The sequence below is a fragment of the Vombatus ursinus genome, unplaced genomic scaffold (genome assembly GCF_900497805.2).
Source record: "Vombatus ursinus unplaced genomic scaffold, bare-nosed wombat genome assembly UNPS02010219.1, whole genome shotgun sequence".
Classification (NCBI taxonomy): Eukaryota; Metazoa; Chordata; class Mammalia; order Diprotodontia; family Vombatidae; genus Vombatus; species Vombatus ursinus.
This window is the reverse complement of record NW_020949997.1, coordinates 232,543-257,459: the sequence shown is the minus strand read 5'-3', so window position 1 is coordinate 257,459 and position 24,917 is coordinate 232,543. Positions and strand designations below refer to the sequence as shown.

The window sequence follows — 24,917 nt, the reverse complement described above, 5'->3', positions numbered from 1 at the left end:
TGAAAATGAATAGTGCAAAATTACAAAGAATAGGTTTATCCCTGAAGAAAAGTTATGAGAAGACACCCCACCCCCACTCCTTTGCAGAGGTAGGGCAGGGGAGAGCCACAGACGAACGGTGTTATGTTGTTGATATTGCTCATTTTTTTCCTCTTCTTTGACTTTTTCTTTCTTTTTTTAAAAAATCCTCTCATAATGGAAGGGATGGCTCTCTGAAGGAGATATATGAGGGAAACCTGGTGATGCGAAGACAAAAGATATCAATAAATTGGACATCTCAAAGACATTTTCAACTCAGCATAAGCAAAACTGAACATACATTCTCTCTCCCCCAAAACTCTCTCCTCTCCTTAATTTCCCTATTATTTTTGAAGGGACCACCACTCTCCCAGTTACACAGGATTAACTATCATCTTCAACTACTCACCCCTCATGTCCAATATGTCACCAAGTCTTGTTGATTCTACCTTTATAAAATCTTTCATATATGCTCCAATCTCTCCTCTAACACTGCCAAAACCCTGGTGCAAACCTTTATCACCTCACACCTGGATTACTGTAACAGGCTAGTCTTGCCTCAAATCTCTCCCTGTGCCAGTCCATCCTCCAATCAGCTACCAATATGACCTCCCTAAAGTCCAGGTCTGACCAAGTCACCCTCTATTCAATAAAATACAGTGGCTTCAGGATCAAATATAAAACCTTCTGTTTCGCTTTTAAAGCCCCTCATAATCTGGACCCTTCCTGCCTTTCCAATCTTATACTTTATTTCCTCTCCTTGTAATACGCAATCTAGCAACACTGGCAGCCTTGCTGTTCCTCATTTAAGATACTCCATCTCCCAACCTCATGCATTTTCACTAGCTGCTGCTCATGTCTGGAATTTTCATTCTTCATGTTGCCTTCTGGCTTCTTTCAAATCTCAACTAGAATCCCACATTCTGCAAGAAGACTTTCCTTGTCCCTTTCAGATTTCCTCTCATTTACCCTGTTGTTTCTCTAATTATAATGTAGACATCTTGATGGTAGATACTGTTTTTGCCTTTCTGTGTATCCCTAATGCTCATCACAGTGACTGAGTAAGAGTTTAATAAATGCTTGTTGACTGTCCTAATGTCTTTCCTGAATGTTCTCTATGTCCATCGAGTAGTCAGTAATTTCTACATTCATGTACCAAAGACACCTAAAACTCAACATATCCAAAACAACTCCCTTTCTTCCCAAACTTCCCTGTTTTTGTTAAGGATGGTATCATTCTTTCAGCTATCTTCATTTGCAACCTTTGAGTCATCCTTAACTTCTCCTTTTCCCCTAACCTCAACATTCAATCAGTTGCCAATCCTTGTCCACACTCCACATATCTCTCCTAACTGTTCACTTCTTGACACACAAACAGCCTCTATCCAGTTCCAGACCCCACAGCAATAAGGTTCTAATTGGCCTACCAATCCACTGTCTTACCTCTCCAATACATCTTTCCAATCAAATGCCAAATACTGCCTCTCTGTTTCTCCTTCTGACATTTAAGGCCCTTCACAGTCTTGTTCCATCTACCTCTCCAGGCTTATTTCATATTATTTCACTTCACGAGTTCTCTATTCCCGTCAAACTGACCTGCTAGATGTTTTCTAGACACAACACTACACACAATCAATACACAGCAAAAGCTTAGGTGCCATTGCACAGGTGGTCCACCATGTGTGGAATGCAGCAGTTCCTCAACTGCTTCATAGAATCCCTAGGTTCTTTTAAAAGATAGCTCAGGTGCCACCTTCTTTGTTGTTGTTTAGTCATTTCAGTTGTGTCCAACTCTTCATGAGCCCATCTGGGGTTTTCTTGACAGATATGAGAGTGGTTTGCCATTTCCTTCTCCAGCTCATTTTATAGATGAGGACTGAGGTAAACGGGGTTAAGAGATTTCCCCAGCTGTAAGTATCTAAGGCAGGATTTAAACTCAGGAAGATGAGTCTTCCTGACTGCAGGCCCAGCATTCTATACTCTGCCCCACCTAGCTGGCTCATCACCTTCTATATGAGGCCTTTCTTAACACCTCAATTACTAGCACTCTCTCCATTTTCATTTACTCTGAATATACTTTGAGTTTACTTGTATATATGTCTGAAGTTACTTACATGTTATGTCCCAATATGATCCAACAAAACAACCATTTATTAAGCACCTACTATGCACAGTGTATTATGCTAGGCACTAGAAATACAAAAACATTAAAGAACTCCCTCTCTCCTTCCCTTCTCTCTCTCCATGACAGTCTTTCAGAAAATCATAAAATTTAAGACTCTGAAGAAATTTTAGTAGCCATCTAGTCCAACCCATATATATACAGAATCTCCACTAAAAAATGCCTGTCAAGTGGTCATCTGGTCTCTTGCTTGAAGACCTCCAAGGAGGTGGAACCAGTCTTGAGGCAGCCCATTCCACTTTAAAACAGCTCTATTCATTAGGAAACACTTCCTGATACCAAGTCTAAATTTGTTTTAATTAAATTTCCATTCATTGCTCTTGGTTCTTATGTCTAATTCCTGCTCCACAAGTGAGACCTTCAGCTATATGAAGACAGCTAACACATCTCCCCTTCTCTCCTCCAGGTTAAAGATATCTGGCTCCTTCAACAGACCCACATATAACATGGACTCAAGGCCCTTCATCATCTTGGGTGCCCTCCTCTGAAATCTACTGGGCTTATAAATGTCCTCATAGTGACCAGAAATGAACACAATACTCCAGATGACATCTAAGAGACTTTTTAAACTTCTTTAGATATTGTTAAAGTGTAAGGAATAACCTTGGCTTCAAAGAAAAGATATAAACACTTCCCTCTGCTGTTCTGCAGAGGTGGGAGAGTCTAGGAATGTGAAACACCACATTTAACATCAGGTTTTTTTAATGTGTTGATCTATTTGGACAAATTTTTCCCTTTCTTCTTCCTCTTTAAAAAATCTGTGGCTAATAAGGGCTGTACTTTGGGAGGGACTAGGAGGAATAAAAGGCCATGCGGCAATGAAGGTCCAGTTTAGATTAGATAAATTCGTAATAGACCTAATCAGTAAGATTTTGTGATTTTTCTCTATTACCATTAAATAGCACATGAATAAGAAGGAAGGAGACTGACAGTGAAAGTAATCAAAAATTGAGGTTTAGCAAGATGCAACAAGAGGAAGGATTCAAGAGCAGAGGATAACAGAAATGAATTGATTCACCAAAAGGGACAGAAAGGGACAGGATAAAAGTGTATCCAGTACAGTCAAGTGTGATGGCTAAAGAACTGAGGGTAGAGTGAATGGAGGTCATGGTGGAGGGGATAGTGAGAGGGAGAGAAAATAAATGCTTGCTAATTTTTTTAAAAGTAAAATAAAAGCATAAAAAAGAACAAGTTTAGAGGTCATAAGACAAAGGGAAAAAATGGAATGATAGATTATAATCAGATAAAGGAATTTCAGAGTTCATGAATTCTATGGAAAACTTGTGAGTGATGGCAAGATCAAGGGTATGATTATCTCTATGTATGGCTATGTATGTGAATCAGTAGATTGAGGAACTAGGAAGTTGAGTAACTGAGTGAACACCAAAAAAGTCTCCAAGTATGAGAGCAGAAATTAAAATGAAGAGAAACTCTGCAGTCAAGGTGCTAAACTCTCAAAACAGTGTGGGGCTAGGGAGAGAGAAAAGAGTACTCATACATAATGTTCATCAATGTCTGAAGTGGGTGATGAATTTGGATGGCACAGACCTCAAAAGGAGATGTTCTTGAGTGATGGTGTTAGAGGGAAGGTCTGGAAGTAGCAATGGGGAGCAAGGAGTACTCCTATTTGCCTAACACTACCATTTGAGGGGTGCAATGTTGATGATAACAGTGTCATGAAGAAGGAGTCAGTTGTCAGTAAATGCCAGAAACATGCGAAAGTGTGAGGAAGGAAAAAATGTAATATGAAAGAAAGTCTGATGGCACAGGAATTCCAAAATGCACAGTGGAAAGAATTCACAGATCTGGAAGGGGCCCTTGAGGGGCTTGGATTCAAGCAGACTGGACTGAGGAAGAAGACAGTCAGTGATGGGGATGGAGAATAGGAGTACATCAGTAACCAGGGTTTCAGAATCACTTGGATGGGAGTATGATAACCACTGAGGAATAAGTCCAGTCAGTGTATCAGGGGTAGGTCAGAGGTCCTTTGAGGAAGGGATATACTGTTCAAGATCCTTCCCTGAGGTTTAACCTTGTGGTAGACAGTGATACTGTAACATGACAGGCACTTCATAGTCTGCCTCATAGCAGGCAAGAATCTGTCTTCGGGAAGAATTAAGAAAACATACCTACCTCCTTCTCTTCCTAGCACAGGTGGTATACTACAAATGTGGACTACTGCACACACTCTCAGAAATAGCTGACATGATGGGTCACTTTGCTGACCTGCTTTTTCTTTCTTTCTTTCTTTTTAAATATTTGCTACAAAGGATGGCTCAGTAGACAGGAGAGGAAAGAATGAAATATTTGGAAATGAAGATGCTGTAAAAGCAAAAAATGGCAATGAAAATAAGACTAAAAGTATTAAAAACTATATTTCTTTGTTACAAGGAAGAGTTGTCTTTGGAGGGCTGGAAGAAAAGTGACAGCAATGTTTAAAAAAAATCCAAGAATATAAAAACTATGAACATAATCAACAAGTCAAATAATTTATTAATTGCTTTCTATGTTTAAGACACTATACAAAGCATGAGGATAACAAAGATGAAAACCTAACAGTCTCTACTCATGAAATTTACCTTTTATTCAGGAAAATAACATTACACATATAAATAGATTCAAAATATATACAAAATAAGGACAAGGTAATTCAGGGAGTATTAACACCTATGGAGATCAGGAAAGACCTTACAAGTGGCGGTGCTTGAGCAGAGCTCTGAAAAAAGTCAGGCATTCTAAGAGGTAAAGGTGACAAAGAAGAACAGGCAAGGGGTACAGCCTGTGTAAACATCCAGAGACAGGTGATGGGATGCCAAGTGAAAAAATAATAAGTAGACCAATTTGGCCAGGATTGTAGAGCAAGGAAGTGAAGACGAGCAGCATGAAATATATCTGAAAGGTAAGCTAGAACCAGAATATGAAGTGTTAATGCCAAATGAAAAAATTTGTATCGAACTCTAGAGACAACAGGAAATGGCACTGTCCAATCTGTGCTTTAGGAAAATCACTTGGTAGCTGTGTAGAAGATGGACTGGAGAGAGGAAAGATCAGAGGCAAGGGGACCAATTGAGAGGCTACTGCAATAGTCTAAGTGAGAAAGGTAAACTAGAGGTGGCTATATGATAGGAAGAATCAACAATACTTGGCAACTAACTAGAAATCAGGAGGAGACTGAGGATGATGGAGGTTTCTAAAACGAGTGACCGGAGGATCAGGGTACCATTAAGCGAAAAAGTGAACTCATAACATGTATCCAGGGAAAGTGGGAAGAAAACTAGTAATCTCCTATGGTTCAGTGGTACACCATAGTCTTTTTGGCTCATGTAAATCTCTATACAATATATTTAGGCAACAGAGTGGATGAAGCACTGGATTTGGGGTCAAAAAGGTGCAAGTTTACATCCTGCTTTGGATACTTACTTAGTGGTATAACCCTGAGCAAATCACTTAAATCCTGACAGTCTCTATATCACCACCTGGAAAATGGGATAATAATAGCACCTACCTCACAGGGTTGTTATGAGGATCAAATATCAAAATATATGTAAAATACTTTGCAAGTCTTAAGGTTTTATATAAAAACTAGCTATTATAATTAATTCCATCAGAATGGGAGTACTTTGGCTCCAAACAAAACAAGAAGTCTAACTTCTACTAAGGTGTACCTACTCTGAAAATTAATTTTTACAAACAGGCTCTTTATAACTGATGTATGTATATGTATATGTGTGTGTGTGTGTATATGTGTATATATATATGTACACACACACACGTATATATGGAAAGCAGTAGGGACCGGACCTGTAATTTCACCTATATATGGAACTCCTGAGTAATTAAACCCCTTCCAATGCAGGTTGCCATCTTCTCTGAAACTTACAGTCTTTGAGAGCTGTAAGAGCATTGAGAGGGTAAGTGAGGTACTAAGGGTCACACAGTATCTACCAGAGGCAGGACTTGAACCCAAGTCTTCTTGGCTTCCAGGGCAACTCTCTACCTACTAAGCCTGTGAACCAGATCCCAGCAGGTTGCATACCGACTCCGAAAACCAGAAATTACCATTATCTATGTTGTACTGTATTTTTATTTATCTTGTTAAACATTTCTCAAGTACATTCTAATCTGTTTCTAGTCTCATCTGGAGTTTTGCAGTCCACTGGTCTGTAACCTGGCATTGAGTCTCATACCTCTGCACTATGCCACATGGATATATGGGTGATATGTGTCTATATCTATTCAGATGTAGCTATAGATTTAGATCACATAGACTTCTGAGTGTGTATATTTCTAAAACAAACTTCCTTATTTCTAGAAATTATTCAATCTGAAGTTAGAAATACTTTAAAAAAATTCTGTCAAAGAAAAGCAACATTCCTGAACCAAATAAAAGAATACACAGTTCAGAATTTCATCAATCAAGCTGAAAATGAATCATTCATGTGGATTCAAGCATTTGGGTCTCTAGTTCATTGACCTAGGTATTGGAAGTGGTGACATAATGAATCTGAATCATTACAACAAATCAAAGAAAAGATTTTTTTTTTAAAGCAGATCACCTTTATATAATAGGATCTAAGAGCTAGAAGGGACCTCAGAAGTCACCTAACCCAATCTTCCTATTTTATGGATGTGAAAACCAAGGCCCAGGGAGGTAAAATGACTTGCCCACATAATTAAATATCAAAGCAGAATGTGAACTCAGATTCTATGACTCAAGAGTCAGTAATCTTTCCACCTGGTCACACTACCTCAACATCTATTGTTTTTCATGTTACAAAGCCACTTCCACACATTGGGAGGAAGTTAGTACCAGGAACCAAAATGTCAAACCAGAACCTATGACTGCACAAAATACGCATTCAATAAATATTGGAGTGAATTGAATACATTATATTATAAAAAATCAATCAACTTATTAAATGATAAACATTCTATATTAGTACATTTGTTATATTCATATCAACATGGTCAAGAGAAAAACTCAGAAGTCACAAAACTAGAAAAAAATAGCTATATTAGTCTCTATAAAGCTTCTTGTTCTGAATAAGCTATGTACATTTTAAAGAAACTGACTATTTCAATTCCAGTGCACACTGCAATGTCAAAGACAAAAAGGGACTGGACCTGTGATTTCACTGGTATAGCATACTTCTGTGTAAGGATATTTTCTTTACCAATGCTGGTGATCACCTCATAATGAGATGATAAATGATTTGCCTAGGGTCATACAAGCAGTGTGCATCAGAGGCAGGACTTTCTGGCTTAAAACAGCACTCCATTCACTATATCACACAGCCTCTCCAATTTCCACAATGCTTGTTAAACTTTCTGAGTAAAATTCCACGGTTAGTGGCTTCTATCACCAAAGACTCCAAGAATGATCTAAACTTATCATTATCACCATCTCATCACTGAACTACCTTGCACTTAGGTAGTGTTTTAAGCCTTTCACATTTACTGCCATTTAATTTTAACATCAAATCTGTGAGGAAGACTGACTAGGTATTATCATACACAATTTAAAGACACACACACACACACACACACACACACACACGAGAAAAGTGAAATCCTTTGCTCAAAGGCACTTTCAGCAAATTAGTGGCAGGGCCAGAACTAAAACTCAAATCCCTATCAAGAGTCCAGTGTTCTTTGTACTATTTTACTTGGGTACTTTTGAATAATCAGTGATTTGTATGGCTACTTCCTCCACTCAATTCAAGTTTCACACCCCTACTTATAACAAATAAAGGATTTTAAAGGTCCAATACAATAACTTATTCATAATTACGATTCTGAGTCATCAAAAATATTATGCTATGCTCAGTTTACCTTAAGACAGGGAAGAATATGATAGATTTTTAGAAATCTTTACAATCACAATGGTTTAATTTTTAAGTTTTAGTACTAAAAAGAATAAGTTCAAATTATTTGTAAAATATAAATACCTCATACCCTGATGATGCCAGATAGCTATCATCAGATAACAGACATAGGGCTGAAAAGGACCTCAGAAGTCATGTAGTCCAACCCTCTCATTTTACAGTGAGGCCCAGGGGGGGTTAAGTAATTTGCACAAGGTTACACAGTATTGTTACATGTGGGATTTGAACTTCTGATTGTCCTCTTGATTCAGAGCCAGTACTCTACTATACCACCACTTAATCTCCACTTGAACTAGAATATTTATTAAACACATATTCAATCAACAACATTATAAAGCTGCTCTTCTTATAAACAAAAAACAAGTGTTCAGTTTGTTTTTCTTCCCTCAAAACTGGGGAACCTAGAAGGAACCTTAGAGACCCTTCTCACTCCCGACATCCGTCACTATTTATTCCTTTCTTTTTCTAACACCAAAACGAAAGGAAAAGTTTGAATCTCTTCCTCAAACTAATCCCTCCAAATCAAAGTGAAAGTCTGTTCTCAGGATTATGCAGGCACACATTAGTGTTTTGAAACTAAGTTGTGCTACCCAGGAATGCCAGCAAAGGGTGTGACATGAAGTCTGAATAAAAGACATATTCTCTTTAGTATGTCTTTAGTTTGACAGATCTTGCTAGTTTAACAAAGCACAAAGCCTATACTAATTCAGTCAATAGTTAATTTTCCTAAAATGAACATCTAGATCGGAAAATATTGCTCTCGGGCTTTGACTAAATCATCTTTTTAGGAAATAAGTAAATCCCTTAAAGCGATTTCTTTGAAGGCTTATTTCACGATGTTTTAGGAAGACTTTAATGCAGTAATGCACCAGAATAGGATGAGGGGGCGGCAAGTGGAAAGAAACTAGGCAGGTGGGATGACTTGGGGTATTTCGAGCCTCAATTTTCAAGCAAGGAGTTACTAGAAGGTAACTAGGTGGGGATATCGGGAGGAAGTTGGAGAAGGGGACAAGAGGTCGAAAAAGCAAATCCCAAAGTAGAAAAGGAGCAGAGGGGGTGGGGTCAGACCTGAGAATCACTCCATCCCCCAGAGAATCAATGAGAGCCTTCGTCCTGGAGACAAGCCGAGAGAGGAAATCCACACCCCATCCCCAAGAGATCGGATCTAGGCTCCCAGATGCCCCGCCGGCCAAGGACCCCCCGCGCCAGCCCCACAGCCGGCCGCCGCCTCCCGGGGCCCCCCGAGTCGGAGGAGCAGCCTGGGACTCCCCGCTTCGGCCCACAAGACCCCCCGGCTCTGCCCTTTCCCTCGCCCTCTCCAGCCGCAGAGCCCGGAGGCCGTTCCCCGGGCACTGGGCCGGTACCTTTGATGACGCGGTCGGTGGTAGAGAGTCTGTCGCGGGCCCTCGAAGACATGGTCCCCTCCTCTCCCTCCTCCTCCTCGTTCCGGGCGGCGGCCGGGCCCTGGGCCGCCGCCTCCTTCCCCGGAGGTCTCCGCTTCCCCCAGGGCCGGCCAGCCCGCTCTTCCCCGTCTCGGGCTCTTCAGGGCGGCTTAGGCCCGAGGAGGCAGAGCAAGTCCCCCGGCTCCCGGCTCGCGTTCGCTTGACCGGATCCCGCTCCGCGCGACCCCCTTTTTTTCAAGCCGCAGCGGCCGGCTGCTGCAAGTCCGAAGCAGCGGCCGCCGCAACAGTGCCAGCGCCGGCTTCTCGAGACCCGTCCCAGCACAGCGCGCACGCGCGCCGCCCCTCGTGGCGCGCGCCCCTCCTCCCCCGCTCGCCGTTCCCACTAGCCCTCCCCAGAGCCGCCACTTCCGCCCCCCCCACCGCCCCGCGCGCCCCTGCCGCCCCGTGGCTGTTCCAACGCACCGCCCAACTCCTCAAGTTCCTCCCCCCCTCCTCCTCCCTCCGCACCACCCCAGCAGCCCTTCCCGCGGCTGCCGCACAGGCGCCCGAGACTCTCGTTTTCGTGCGCACGCGCAAACATACGCCCCTCCCATTCTCCGGACTTTCCTCCTCTACTGTTTTCTCTTACTCTACGCGTGACTTCTCTTTTCGCACCCATGCCCCCGGCTCTGGGGCATCCCTCTCTTGAGGGTGAGAGACCGGGGGGCGGGGGGGGCCGGCGCTTCTCGAGCGCCAGGGCCGCCGCAGCCATCTTGGGGGGGAGGGCTTGGGGCTTGGGCCCTCTGCCCTCGCCTCCCTCAGTTGGTCATCTCCAGAGTCTCCACCACCCCCACACCCCCCTCCACGCGCGCAAGGCCGCTGCCGCGTTCGTCGTCCTTGCAGCCCCCTGCACGCGCTCCGCACGCCCTCCACGCACCCGGAACTGTGTCCTCGGGGAGCCGTCCACTAACGCTTCCGGGCACAGTCGGCCCTCATCCTAGGCACTGAAGAAGCCATGCTGAGAAAAGACAGCTCCAGGAGCTTCTAATTTAAGGGAGGGGGAGAGAGAGAACGGCCGGAGGGCTTCCAGCTCCCGGAAAGTCTGGACGCCTGGCACGTAGTAGGCCCTTCATAAATGCCTGCTGCCCGACAAGCATAGACGGGCGAACGTTTCACAGGGTGGGATGTGGGGATGGTTGGGTTGATGCCTTTCAGATTTGAGAACAGGTAGCAGTTCAGTTTTACTGGGAAGCAGAATTTATGAAGGATGATGTTGTGAATAAGACCGAAGCCAGATGTTGTAGGGCCTTAAATTCTAGGCTGGGATTCTCACTTACGTTAGAACAGTAAGAAGACCCATCTGCTTTTCGGGCTTTTGCCCCCTAAGACACCAGGCCCACTATGGATAGTTATAATGACTTCAACTTCACAATGGATTTTTTTTTTTTTAACATTGGGGATGTGGCTGAGGTGGAATAGTAGGGCAGCTGCTGTTTCATTTTTGCCTTTGCACCAAAAGCAGTGCACACTAGATAAAAACCCTATGTGGGGAGTTGTGGAGGGTGAAAGATGGATTAGGTCACTGAACATTAAGCCCCTACTATGTGCCAGGTACTGTGCATAAGACAGCTCCTACCCTCACGGAACTAATTAATGGGAAAAACAACACTGAAGGTTGAGGGTGGAGGGAGGCAGGGCGTGGTTTAGAGCAAGAATAAAGAGGTTCTAAAGCTTGTGGGAAGTGATCTGAGGAGATGTGAGTTACAGAGATGAATTCATCTTGCAGAATGATTAGTTTCTGGAGATCATGTAATCCAGGACGTCAGCAGGGTGGAAAATGATGAGGTGACTATCCCCATTGCCCTCTTTAAAGGGTGAAGGATTAGGGAGTTCTCCAATGTCCAACCGCTACTCTATCCAACCAGCCTGAGGGCGATAGGTTAGGTCAATGTTACCCTATCAATATTTTGGGGCAAATTTTTACCAATCTGTAACAATCAATACAGTCCTCATTAAAGTCTATACTATTTAGACAACTGACTATTCTCTATTTCCACCATCTTGCTTCTTCTACTCCAGCTATTGAGCCTTACCAAGAGAAGAGCACAGAAAGTTTTCAGAGAATTCAGATATTTTATTGGTATGATAGTTTGGGTTTGAGTGAAAAACACTGATGTTGAAGACCTCTTAAAGCTCTAAAATTCTAAGATGTATTCCTACTGTAATTAGCATGGTATATGCATAATATGATCATTTTTCTCTAGAAGCATTCAGTCTACAATTTTCTGAGTTGGTATAGTGGCACACATCACATTTTGATTCTCTGAAACCCTACTTAAGTCGTGTTGGCACTACAAAGTCTGAATGATCCCTATCTCAAGCTCTCGAACACGTACCAGAGGTTCAAACTCCCTAAATCATTTCTACAGTCACCTAAGGATATGTCTCATATGTATATATTTAATTGTAATCAAGTCGTTTAACTTTTCAGGATTTCACATTTCTCATCTGTAAAATAAAAAGGTTGAACTAAATGATCTATAAGCTCCACTCCAACTCTAACATTCCTTTTTTTTTTTTTTGGAGGCAATGGGGTTTAAATGACTTGCCCAGGGTCACACAGCTAGTAAGTGTCTCAAATCATATTTGAACTCAGGTCTTCCTCACCTTAGAGTTGGTCCTCTATTCACTGCACCACCTAGCTGTCCCATTCCCTTCTTTAAAATATCTTATTGATACCTTCTGTTATTACATTATTTTCTGAATTTCTCTTCCCTGAAACCAGTAAGCCATACATTAAAGCAATTAAAAAGAAAGGGGAAAAAGCAATTCAGCAAAACCAACCAATACAACTACTCCACACAGTAGATAACTGCATTTTGTATGCCTATTGTGTATGTTTCCCATCCTCCAAACTAGCATCTCTTCAGTGAAGGAAACAAACTGTGTTTTCTCAACTTTTCTCAAGGGTTCTTTAACATTACTTCTACATTGTAAATTTCTTTAGGAAAGAAACTGTCTTGCTATGTGACTCTACAAGGCTGTGCACTCAGACTCCAGGAATAATGAGTCTACACCAGAGGGTACAGGAACCTTTCTGGATTGTAGAAACTAATTAGTAAGCATTTATCAAATGTCTCATATGCCAGGAACTGCTCAACCTGTTAAGGATATAAAGACAAGCATGGAATAGCTCCTGCCCTCAATTACATTGAATTCTATTAGGGGAATACAATATCTATGTATACAGAATAAAAAGGTAGTTTTGGAAAGGAGGGAGGGCACCAGCTGAGGGGGAGGAATTGGAAAAGTTTCATGTAGAAGGTGGAAACTAACGTCTGTGGTTGCTGTGGAGGGTAGAATTGGCCCACTGATCTTTTATGATCCCTCGCCCATGGATAGGGGTGGAGTTGCATTCTTCCCAGGCCCATCTTCCAGGGGAGTGGTAAAGAGTAATTTTCACCCTTTTCTCTCTGGAGATTTGAAAAGCCACACCCTGTGACAAAATTAGCTTCCTTTTTTTTTTCTTCCTTAAAGTCTAGAGGCAATATAATGGTTTTCTGGTATACTTGGTCCTTTTCTCTACTGTTTTATGGAGTATATAAAATGAAAAGTTACGAGTACAATTACAATAGCTGAGCGCTCTCAGGAAAATTCCTAACGTTCAGACAGAAATTTGGCTCTCTGCCCTAATTTAAATTTTTTCATATTTCCATATATCCTTGGCCTCACATTTAAAACAATAGCAGTATATAAGAAACATCTAGGTAAAAGAATAAAGTTGAATAAATTACATTCTTATTGGATAGGCACAGGGCAGGGAAAAGAGAAGTTGGGGAAAGGGTAGATCATTTTTTAAAAAGACAACAACAGTGCAGTGGGTAGAGCACTGGCCCTGAAGTCAGGAGGACCTGAGTTCAAATCCAGCCTCAGACCAAACACTTGACCTGTACTAGCTGTGTGACCTTGGGCAAGTAACTTAACCCCAATTGCCTCACAAAAAAAAAAAAAAAAAAGACGACAACAACAAAAACTTCCCTCAGCTGTTGAAGATGTGTGTACAACCAGTAGTCTCTCCCTGAGTGGTGGGCACTGGGCCACACTGATCAGCAATGAGTTCAAATCAACATTTATTAAGCACCTATTATGTGTAGAATGGGAGGCTAGGTGACTCAGTGAATAGAGTGCCAGGCCTGGAGTTAGGAAGACTCATCTTCCTGAGTTCAAATCTGGCCTCAGACCCTTACTAGCTGTGTGACCCTGGGCAAGTCATTTAACTCTGTTTGCCTCAGTTCCTCATCTGTTAAATGAGCTGGAGAAAGAAATGACAAACCATTCCAGTATTTTTGCCAAGAAAACCCCAAATGGGGTCACAAAAAGTCAGACACAACTGAATGTCATGCTGTCTATAATTGTGTTCATACAGGTATTTCTTGTTGAAATTCTCTGATAAAATGTCATTTGTAATTGTATTGGGCACCTTTGAGGGGTATTTGTCCCAAACAAATGTGCTATACTTTCAATTTAAAAAGAAACAGCAAAAAACCCTTCACAATGTGAATATTTAGCAGCTCTGACTAGCTAAGTATCTGTGTCAACTTATATACCTGTCTGGCCATATGGCCTCAGCAATAGTCAGATTTTTTGTGAATAGGTAAATTTTATCTCCTTTTATTTTCTGTATTAGAGTGAACTGATATGTGTTACAATGTATGAAGTTTCTTATGCAAGTAACATTTTTAATAATTTGTTCAAATCCAGGCTAGAGTCACAAGGCTAATAGCCTTGGTGTATTAACTCATAAAAGTTTCTGAATACTTAATAAATGTTGATTAATGATCAGTCCCTCTGAGAGAGGTGCTAATTAAGGCAACTTTTCCTTTCCCAAAAATTTCAGGAAATCTGTTTTTAGTCTTAATAGTAATCTAGCCTAACTTCAGATCTGTATGTCATTATACATTATATCTAGGTAAAAGAATATAGTATTGCATTTAAAAACTAAAACTAAATTAAAATATGGATTTATAAAAAAAGCTATACACAAAAATGATTTTAAAATCAGTAGTGTGTATCATATATACACACCTATTTAAGATACAGTGCTAATATACTACATTATATACTATATACTATATTCCAGTGTCTTGTATATAGTGGCAACTTAATAAATACTTGTTGAGTGGAATATATACTTTCTTTAAATATAATACTATATTTTAAATATTTTCTTTAAATTTTCCTAGGAATAGGCAAGCATCCTTAGTGCCTAAAATAAGTTAGCCTGAGAGTAGTTAGGATTAAAATAAAAAATAGAATTATGCAGTCCAAAACAACATTCTATATAAACAACTATGCTGATGAAACTTGTGTAGCCTGATTAATCATTTTCGTCTCATTTTGTTCACTACACTTATGGGTAATGGGTATTTCATCTGTCTTACTCTGGTACTCACCAACAAAGGTGAGAACTATGATGCAGGCTTAATCCACAGTCCTAAAGACCCTTTGTGCCCCAGACTGTCTGGGCATGCCCTGCACTAGAGAAACTAATTGAAAGTAAAAGGTAATGTAAAACTGTTGGACTGTTATTCATTATTCATGTGACCATGGCAAGTCATTTTCCCTCTGTTAATCAGTTTATCTATAACATAAGCGGTTTAAAATTGATCATCTTGGGGCAGCTAGGTGGTGCAGTGGATAGAGCACCGGCCCTGAAGTCAGAAGGACCTGAGTTCAAATCCAGCCTCAGACCAAACACTTGACTTGTATTAGCTGTGTGACCCTGGGCAAGTTACTTAACCCCAATTGCCTAAAATAAATAAATAAAATTGATTATCTCTTTCATTTCTTCATCTCTAAATCCATGGTGGGGGAAGAAATAATATGCAGTAGGCTAGGGATGAGGCTTGTTCTCACAGCAGAGGGAAGTGTTAAACTAATTCTAGGTACTCCATTTATTTTTATTTGGTGCAAAATAAGCCAAGCACAATGCTTCACAGACTTCCTTGTTTTAAACTATCTGCAAAATGAAGTCTTTAATGCCAAGTATGGTATTTCTCAAATGGATAAAAAACAGATCCCTCTTTCTTTTTTTAGAAAGATCAGTGATAAAAGTATTCAAATTCAGTTTCTCAATTTCCTATGGGAAGGGTGTAGACTCCAGGTACTCCATCTGATTGGCTTCTTGCTGGACCACAGATGTCTGACTGAAAAGCTAAAAATTTGATAGGATAAGCTATTTGGCATAAAGCTGGATTTGTGCTATCTCATCAGATAATAATGGATACAAATGAATGAAAGTGTGCTAAGGTTATTAAGCCTAAACAAAACGTAATTAGGAAAATAAATTTTCTTAGAAACTGGGAGAACTCATATAACATACCACAAAGACAAGAAGTACAGTAAATTTTAAAATCCACTCTTCTGCTTCCTTTAATTAGTATTCTTAAACTCATGGAAACCTGTACTGAATGTAAATTTAATCCCATAAAAATCCATTCGCCACCAAAAAATGAAATCTGTCTAAATAACTCTCTACCCCCCTACCATAGTAGAAAGGAGAATAAAAAATCAAAGAATTGAGATCCTAAAGACTTAAAAATTATGAGATTATGGGAATACCAGGGCCCTTTTCATAGAGCCCTGCTAAATAACTGTTCAAAGGTATTTCTGTTTTATTATCCTCAAGGAGTTGAAGGGAACATGTTCCTTGAAAGCATCTCTTATTATGGAAGGTAAATTGAGCTAGATTAAATCCTTGCCAATATCTATAACTACAAATATATTGTATCCCATATTGTTCACGATAAAAAAGTATTCCCTTTAATTGAATTAGATTTACTTTCATTCTTATATGCCCTAGAGTATCGGAAGTAATCACTTACAGAGAAGAAAATTCTATTCATGTAACTTTCATGTCATTTTTTAACATCTCAAGTAGTACCTTTAAATTACATCTAATTTTTAAAAATATTTAATATTTTAATATAACTACACCTATTTTAAAATGTTTCATATAGAGTAACTTCTTCAAAAGGTTTCAAGTCAGTGCCTTTCACTAGAATTTTCCTGAAAGCCACAATTGTGTGTGTGAATTGTATGTACTATACACACTCATTCTCAAACAACTTCCTAGGTGGCATTTTATTACATTGTCCCTAAGATGTCTACATAACACAAGCATTCAGAAAACCAGAATTTTGTATAAGGACATGGCAAGAAGGGAACAAATGGAATGACCTCAAAAAATCAGAAGAAAAAAAATAAAGTGGATTTAGCTAAGGAATTTGGGAGGAGGGATTAACAGTTTAGAAGCTTGTGTTAAAAAAAAAAAAAGAAAAATATACAGGTCGAAAACAGTATTATAAAGCAGGGGTGGGGAACCTGTGGCCTCTAGGCCACATGTGGTCCTCTCGGTCCTCAAGTGCGGCCCTTTGACTGAATCCAAACTTCACAGAACAAATCTTCTTAATAAAAGGATTTATTCTGTAAAACTTGGACTCAGTCAAAAGGCCAAGCACCCAAGGACCTAGAAGGCCACATGTGGCCTCGAGGCCACAGGTTCCCCACCCCTGATGTAAAGCAACAATCAAAACTATTAGAATGGTGGATCAGTGGAATAGGTTAGGTACACAAGACATAGTAGTCAGTGACTATAGTAATCTACTGTTTGATAAATCCAAAGACTCCAGCTTCTGGGATAAGAATTCACTATTTGACAAAAACTGCTGGGAAAATTGGAAAATAGTATGGCAGAAACAAGGCATAGACCAACATCTCACACCCTATACTAAGAAAAGGTCAAAATGGGATCATGATTTAGATATAAAGGGTGATACCATAAGCAAATTAGGAGAGCAAGGAATACCTTACCTGTCAGATCTATGGAGAAGGGAAGAATTTATGACCAAAGAAGAGATAGAGAACTTTATGAAATGCAAAATGGATAATTTTCACAAATAAAACCAATGCAACGAAGATTAGAAAGAAAGCAGAAAGCTGGGAAACAATTTTTACAGCCAATATTTCTGATAAAGGCCTTGTTTCTCAAATATATAGAGAACTGAGTCAAATTTATAAAATACAAGTCATTCTCCAATTGGTAAATGGTCAAAGAATATGAATAGTTTTCAGATGAAGAAATTAAAGCTATCTATAGTCATATGAAAAATGCTCCAAGTCACTGTTGATTAGAGAAATGCAAATCAAAACAATTCTGAGGTACCTATCGGATTGGCTAACATGACAGAAAAGGAAAATGATAAATATTGGAGAAGATGTGGGAAAATTGGGACACTTATGCATTGTTAGTGGAGTTGTGAACTGATCCAACCATTCTGGAGAGCAATTTGGAACTATGTTCAAAGGGCTATAAAACTGTGCATACCCCTTTGATCCAGCAATACCCACTACTAGATCTATATCCCAAAGAGATCACAAAAAAGGGGAAAGGACCCATACATACAAAATTATTTATAACAGCTCTTTTGTGGTGACAAAGAATTAGAAATTGAGGGGATGCCCATCAAATGGCTGAACAAGTTGTGGTATATGAATGTAATGGAATACTTCTGTGCTATAAGAAATGATGAGCAGGTAGATTTCAGAAATGAACTAGAAAGACTTATATGAACTGATATAAAGTGAAATGAGCAGAACCAGGAGAACATGGTACACAGTAACAGCGACATTGTGTGATGATCAACTATGACAGACTTAGTGCTTCTCAGCAATACAATGATCCAAGACAATTCCAAAAGTCCAAGTCACTATTGATTAGAGAAATGCAAATCAAAACAACTCTGAGGTACCACCTCATACCTATCAGATTGGCTAATATGACAGAAAATGCTATCCATAGCCAGAGAAAAAACTATGGAGTCTAAATGCAGATCAAAGCATACTATTTTCACTTTTTTGGTTTTTTTCTTTCTTGTGGTTTTTCCTTTTTCTTCTGATTCTTCTTTTACAACATGACTAATGTGGAAATATGTTTAACATAACAGTACATATATAACCTATATCAGATTGCTTGCTGTGTTAGGGAGGGAGAAGAGAAGGGAGAGGAGGGAGAAAAATTTGGAACTCGAAATCTTATAAAAATGGATGTTAAAAACTATCTTTACATGTAATTGGAAAAATAAAATATTATTCAGTGGGGAAAAAAGAGAAAACTATCAGTAAAAGCAATGGAAATCAGAATTCTTATATTGGAAGACAGAATGGCAGAAGGAAAAGTAGAATCCAATATATATGCTCAGAAAAAATAATCTAACTAGAAAAAGTTTTGGAAGTTATACACAGAAAAGTGGCAGATCTATAGCTATGTTACAGATAGTTCAAAGAGGGAAAATCTCAGAATTATCAGTGACACTAAAAGTTGAAAGAAAATTATCTAATGACCATATTTCAGAAAATCACTTAAGAAAATGTACCAGAAGTATTAAAAATTAGGGACAGATCACAAATATAAAGAATTAACTAAATGCCAATCAGGAAAAAAAACAAACTAAAGTTTAACTCATTTAGACACATCATCATCAAACTTCAAGTATACAGTGGCAGTACAGTTATCCTACACACAGCAAAAAGAAAAATATTACATAGCAAAACACCAGTATGAATCTTACAAGACTTTTCCATAAGGAAAAATGTTAGAAGCTGAAATACGGTTGTTATTCAGTTTCCTAGCATAGCTAAGTAGTCTTTAAAAAAAAATGGGCATTTAAAATAAAGATGAATTTCAGAAGTTTCTGAAAACAAAGCAGCTCTGGCTTGGGGGGAAAAAACCCAGAAATAATCAAGAGATCCTTAAGTGACTTAGAGGCTTGAGAGGAAAAAAAAATGAGCTTCTGGAAAAGAAGCACTGAGTGCTTTAAACAATAGACACTTTTCAACTGTAATTAATTCATTGCTATCTCAATGTAATCAGGATAGAAGCATTAAAAATAGCAGCATTATTGTTATAGTTAACTATTGATTGACATAGATGGGTTTGAGAAGAAAGAAAGAAGGTGGAGAGGAGAAGATGAGATGGCAAAAAGAACTAAAAGGGACAAATAATTTAAAGGACTATAAAATTGGTGGTGTAGAGAAGGTAGGAGAATTATGGTCAGCCTTTGAGAAAAATTTCTATCATAAGCAAAAGAGAGGATGTCATTAAACTTTTGTAAAATTTATAGAATTAATAATATACCCATCTCCTGTCATTTGCTAATTTGCTCAGTGTGCAGTGAAACCTGAGTTGTTTTGATTTGTATTTCTCTTATTATTAGTGATTTGGATCAATCTTGCCTGATTGTTAAGAGTTTGTATTTCTTTAAGATCTGTTTATATCTTTTAGCCATTTACTTACCATGGAAAAGCTGTTGATCTTCTGTAGTTGTATTAGTTCAGGCCCTCATCACCTGTACCCTAGTTTATTGCAGCTATCTTATAATTGTTCTGCTATCTGAATCAAGTCTACCCCTATGCTAGTCCATTGTACACATTGCTGCCAAAGTGATTTTCCTAAGGTGCAGATCAGATCATGTCACTCCCCTATTCGGTTTACTCCAGTGGCTTCTTGGTCTCTCTAGAATTAAAGATAACCTTCTCTGTTTAGCTTTTAAAGCCCTTTACTACCTGCCCCAACCTATCTTTCCAGCTTCACTGGACATTACTCTCCCTCCCATATTTCTTTGATTTACCAAATTGGTTCTTCTCTATGTTCCTTACAGATGATAATCCGTCTTCCTTCTCCTTCTGTGTGCTTTTGGAATGTTCTTTGTGCTCTCCTCTGTCCCCCTCAGGGAATCCCTCTTTCCTCAATGTGCAGCTCAAGCACATCTTCTACACGAAGCTTTACCTGATACCCCACCTGCTAGTGCCATTCTTCCCAAAGTACCTTATAGGCAACCACTTTGTATTTGTTTACATTTATTCTGTATATACTTGTATGCGGCTCTTCCATTAGAATGTTAACTCTTAAGAGTAGAGATTATTCATTGTATTTATATCCCTACTACCTAGTACAGGCTTGGCACATCATAAGTGCTTAAGAATTACTTGTTGATTGGTTGATTGATTCCTTTATATCTTTGATATAAATTATCAGAAATATTTGATGGAAAGATTTTTATTTTTACTAATTGATTTCTTTCCCTTTTATTCTAGTTGCACTTGTTCATTCAAAAACTTTAAAATTTCATGTAATTAGAATTATATATTTTATCTTTTGTAATAGCATATGTACCTTATTTGGTTAACAATTCTCCCCCTGGCCATAGCTATAAATAATACCTGATCTGCTTCCTTCCAGTTCTTAAAATGTTTATTTTTATGATCTTTAACATTCAGGTCATGTATCCATTTTAGGCTTACTATAGTACATGTCTTAAGATGTTGATCTAAACCAGGGGTTCTTTTTTGTTCTTTTTTTAAGATTAATTAATTAATTTTTAATTTTCTCCATTCACTTTTATAAGATTTTAAGTTCTAAAATTTTTCCCCTCCCTCTCCTTCCTCCTCCCCAAGGTGGCGTGCAATCTGATATAGGTTATACATGTATAATCATATTAAACATATTTCCAATTAATCATGTTGTGAAAGAAGAATCAGAACAAAAGGGAAAAACTACAAGAAAGAAAAAACAAATAAACAAACAAAAAAAGAGAAAATAGTATGCTTCAATCTGCATTCAGACTTCATAGTTCTTTCTCTGGATGTGGATAGCATTTTCCATCATGAGTTTTTTGGAATTGTCTTAGATGATTGCATTGCTGAGAAGAGTCTATCAAAGTTGGTCATCTCACAATGTTACTGTTACTGTATACACTGTTCTCCTGGTTCTGCTCATTTCACTCAGCATTAAACCAGGGGTTCTTAAATCTGAAGTCTGTGATTTTTTTTATAACCATAGTTCAATATAATTAGTTTCCCTTGTAATCCTATGTATTTTATGCACTTGAAACCTTAATTCTTATAAGTTTATGACATTTAAAAGGTTAAGAAACTATAATTTAAATATTTCTGCCATATTGCTTTCCAGTTTTCTTAAAAGTTATTGTCAGATAAAGAGTTTTTTTCCAAATGATTTATGCTCTTGGGTTTATTAAGCACTGGGTTATTGAGTTCAATTGTTTCTGTTTCAATATTCTATTTTTCCATTTTTTTTAACCAATGCTAAATAGTTTTGATTTTTACTGCTTTATAGTGTAACTTAGACTTAGAAGTACTATTCTCCCTTCATTTTTACTTGTCTCATTATTTCTCTTGAGAGTCTAGGTTTTTTGTTGCTCCAAATGAATTCTGAGATTATTTTGTCTTGCTCTATAAAGTATCCCTTTGATATAGAACTAAATCTTTAAATTATATAGTATTATTTATTATATTAGTGATCTTATCATGAGTATTAGATAGCCCTCTACTTACTTAAATCATTATCTATTTCATTACAGTATTTTGTGATTGTATCTATATACATCTTGAATGTGTCTTACTAGATTGACTCTCAGATATATCATGTTTTATGATTATTTTGAATGACACTTCCTTTTCTATTATTTCTACTTGGATTTTGTTAGTGCTTTACAAAAATGTTGCTTTATAAATATGATTTTCATGGGTTTATTTTGTATCTTTCAAGTTTGCTGAAGCTATTAATTGTGTCAATAACTTTCATTTAAATTTTATTTTTAACTTAAACACCTCAAATGAGTATTTCCATATGCATAGCAGAACATAAAAAGAGGATGCTATTTAAAGTCATGCAATCAAAACAAATTCTTACATTGGCCACTTCCAAAGATGTACACATTATTCTGCATATTGGATAATTGCCTTTCTGTCATGCAGTGGGCAGCATTTTTAATCATCAGCCCTCTAGAATCATGGTTGATCATTGCAGTGATCAGAGTTTTTAAATCTTTCATAATTATTCATTTTTACATTACTGATGATATAGCATAAAATTTTCTGGTTCTGATCATTTCAATTTGCATCAATTGATACAAGTTCTCCCAGGTTAAACTGTCTTTTTAAAAATTTTCTTGGGGCAGCTAGGTGGCACAGTGGATAGAGCACTGGCCCTAAAGTCAGGAGGACCTGAGTTCAAGTGTGGCCTCAGACTCTTAACACTTACTAGCTGTGTGACCCTGGGCAAGTCACTTAAACCCAATTGCCTAAAACAAAACAAAACAAAAATTTCTTATAGTATAAAAGTATTCTCATTCATATATCATAATTTTTCATCCATTCCGCATTTGAAGGGCACTCTCTAATTTCCAGTTTTCTGCCACTACAAAAGGAGCTGCTATAAATATTTTTGTACATATAGGACATTTTCTTCTTTCTTTGATCTCTTTGGTATATAGGCCCAGTAGTAGTATAGTTGGGTCAAAAGGCACTGTACCGTTTAGTAACTTTTTGACCATAGTTCCAAATTGTTTTCTGGCATGGCCTTTCCAGAATGACCAAGTCAGAGTTCCACCAACAGTGAATTAATTATGAACCAATCTGATGACTGTGAATTTGCATGTCCCCTAGTTATTAGTGATTTATTAATTTGGCTAAGAGATATTTTTATTTCTTCCATTAAAAAGCACCTGTTCATAATCCTTTGACCATTTATCATTTGGGGAATGGATCTTAATTCTTATACATTTGAAATAGTTCTTTTTATATCTTGAAAATGAGACCTTTATCAGAGAAATTTTCTGAAAAGATTTTTCTCAGTTAATTGCTTCCCTTCTAATCTTAGCTACATTGATTTTTTTATACAAAAAGTTTTTAAATTTATGTAATCAAAATTCTCCATTTTATTTTCTGCAATCCTCTCTGTCCCTTGTTCAGTGATGAGAGCTTCTACTATCCATAGATAGGAAAGGTAGTTTCCTTGTTCCTCAAATTTGTTTATGATATGACCTTTTATATCTAGGTCATGCAACCTCTTTATATCTGTCAAGGACACTACCATCTTTCCAATCACCCAAGTTTGTAACTTTGGTATTATTCTCAACTCCTTACACCCAGGAACTCCATATACAAAGTCCTATTGATTCTGCCTCTAAAACATCTCTCGCATTTGTCCTTTTCTCTCTAACATACAACCACCATCCTTATTCAGAGCCTGTTATGTGGACTATTATAATAATCTCCTAATTTTTTCTCTGACTGAAATCTCTCCCCACTCTAACCCATCTTCCACACAGCTATCAAAGTGATTTTTCTAAAGTACGAGTCTGTCACCTCTTTCCAGCCTCCTTTCCCCCATTCCCCATAAACTGCAGTGCCTCACTTTCACCTCTGAGGTCAAATATAAACTTCAATCATTTAAAGTTCCTCACAACAGAGCCCCATCCTACCTTTTCAGCCTTGTTACTTATTTTTGTTCATTCTGAAATCCAGCCTAAGTGCTTTCTTATGTTTCTTCCTTCACAAAACCATTTTCCACCTCCTTGCTTTTGCACTAGCTGCCCCATGCCTGGAATGCAATCCTTCATCCTCTTCACCTCTTAGAATTCCTAGTTTGCTTCAAGATACAGTTCAAGCACCACCTTCTGTTAGAAGCCTTTTCTGATTCTACCTCTCCCCCAGCTGCTAAAGCTTTCTCTCCCAAAATTAGCTTATATCTATTTTGTATACCCATATGTGTACATGCTGTTTCCTGCAATGGAATATAAATTCATTGAGGGCAGACACTGTTCAGTTTTTGTCTTTGTATCCCCAGAACACAGCACACTGTAAGGAGTAAAAGGGATAATGAATAAATGTTTACTGATAGCCTGAAGAAATATAACTTTTTAAGTCACTTTATTAAAATTAATACATTTACATTGACATCTCTTTCAATGTCCAATTCTTCCCCACTCCCTTAACTTTGTAACTAAAAATAGAAAGAAAAAAAAAAGAATACAGTTCAGCACAACTACCAGCACATCAGTGGAGTCTGACAGTGAATGTAGATTTTCCACACCCAGAAAAAGGGAGGAGGATAAATTTTTTTACCTCTTCATTAGGGATATGTAAACAAATTTTCTTTCTTTCTTTTTTAAATTTATTTTTATTTTTTAACACATGTTTTTAAAACTTTGGGTTACAAATTTTCTCCCTTCCTCCCTCCCCACCCACCCTCATTGAAAATGCAAGCATCTCAATACAGGTTATAGATGTGTAGTCATGCAAAACACCTCCATAGTATCATATTGTGAAAAACTAAGTATATTCCCTTCATCCTATCCTACCCCCCATTTATTCTATTCTCTCTTTTGACCCTGTCCCTCCTCAGAAGTGTTTGCTTCTGATTATCTCATCCCCCAATCTGCCCTCCCCTCTATCAACCCCCTGCTCTCTGGTCCCCTTCCCCCCTTATTTTCCTGTAGGGTAAAATAGATTTCCATACCCCATTGTGTATGTTATTCACTCCTTAAGCCAAATCCTATGAGAATAAGATTCACTCATTCCCTCTCACTT

General features: G+C 38.3%; 1 protein-coding gene across 4 annotated transcripts in view; it reads right to left on the bottom strand.

Moving 5' to 3' along the window:
• PPP3CC (protein phosphatase 3 catalytic subunit gamma) overlaps positions 1-9,602 on the bottom strand; it is a 110,621-nt gene extending 101,019 nt beyond the window's left edge. The window contains exon 1 of one of the 4 annotated variants that reach the window (XM_027853847.1): positions 9,450-9,602. In XM_027853847.1, coding sequence (XP_027709648.1) covers positions 9,450-9,501 — 52 coding nt within the window. In that variant the 5' untranslated portion in view covers positions 9,502-9,602. The remainder of the gene's footprint in view (positions 1-9,449) is intronic. The other 3 variants (XM_027853849.1, XM_027853846.1, XM_027853848.1) reach the window with 3 other exon arrangements.
• Between the last annotated feature and the right edge of the window lie 15,315 nt (positions 9,603-24,917).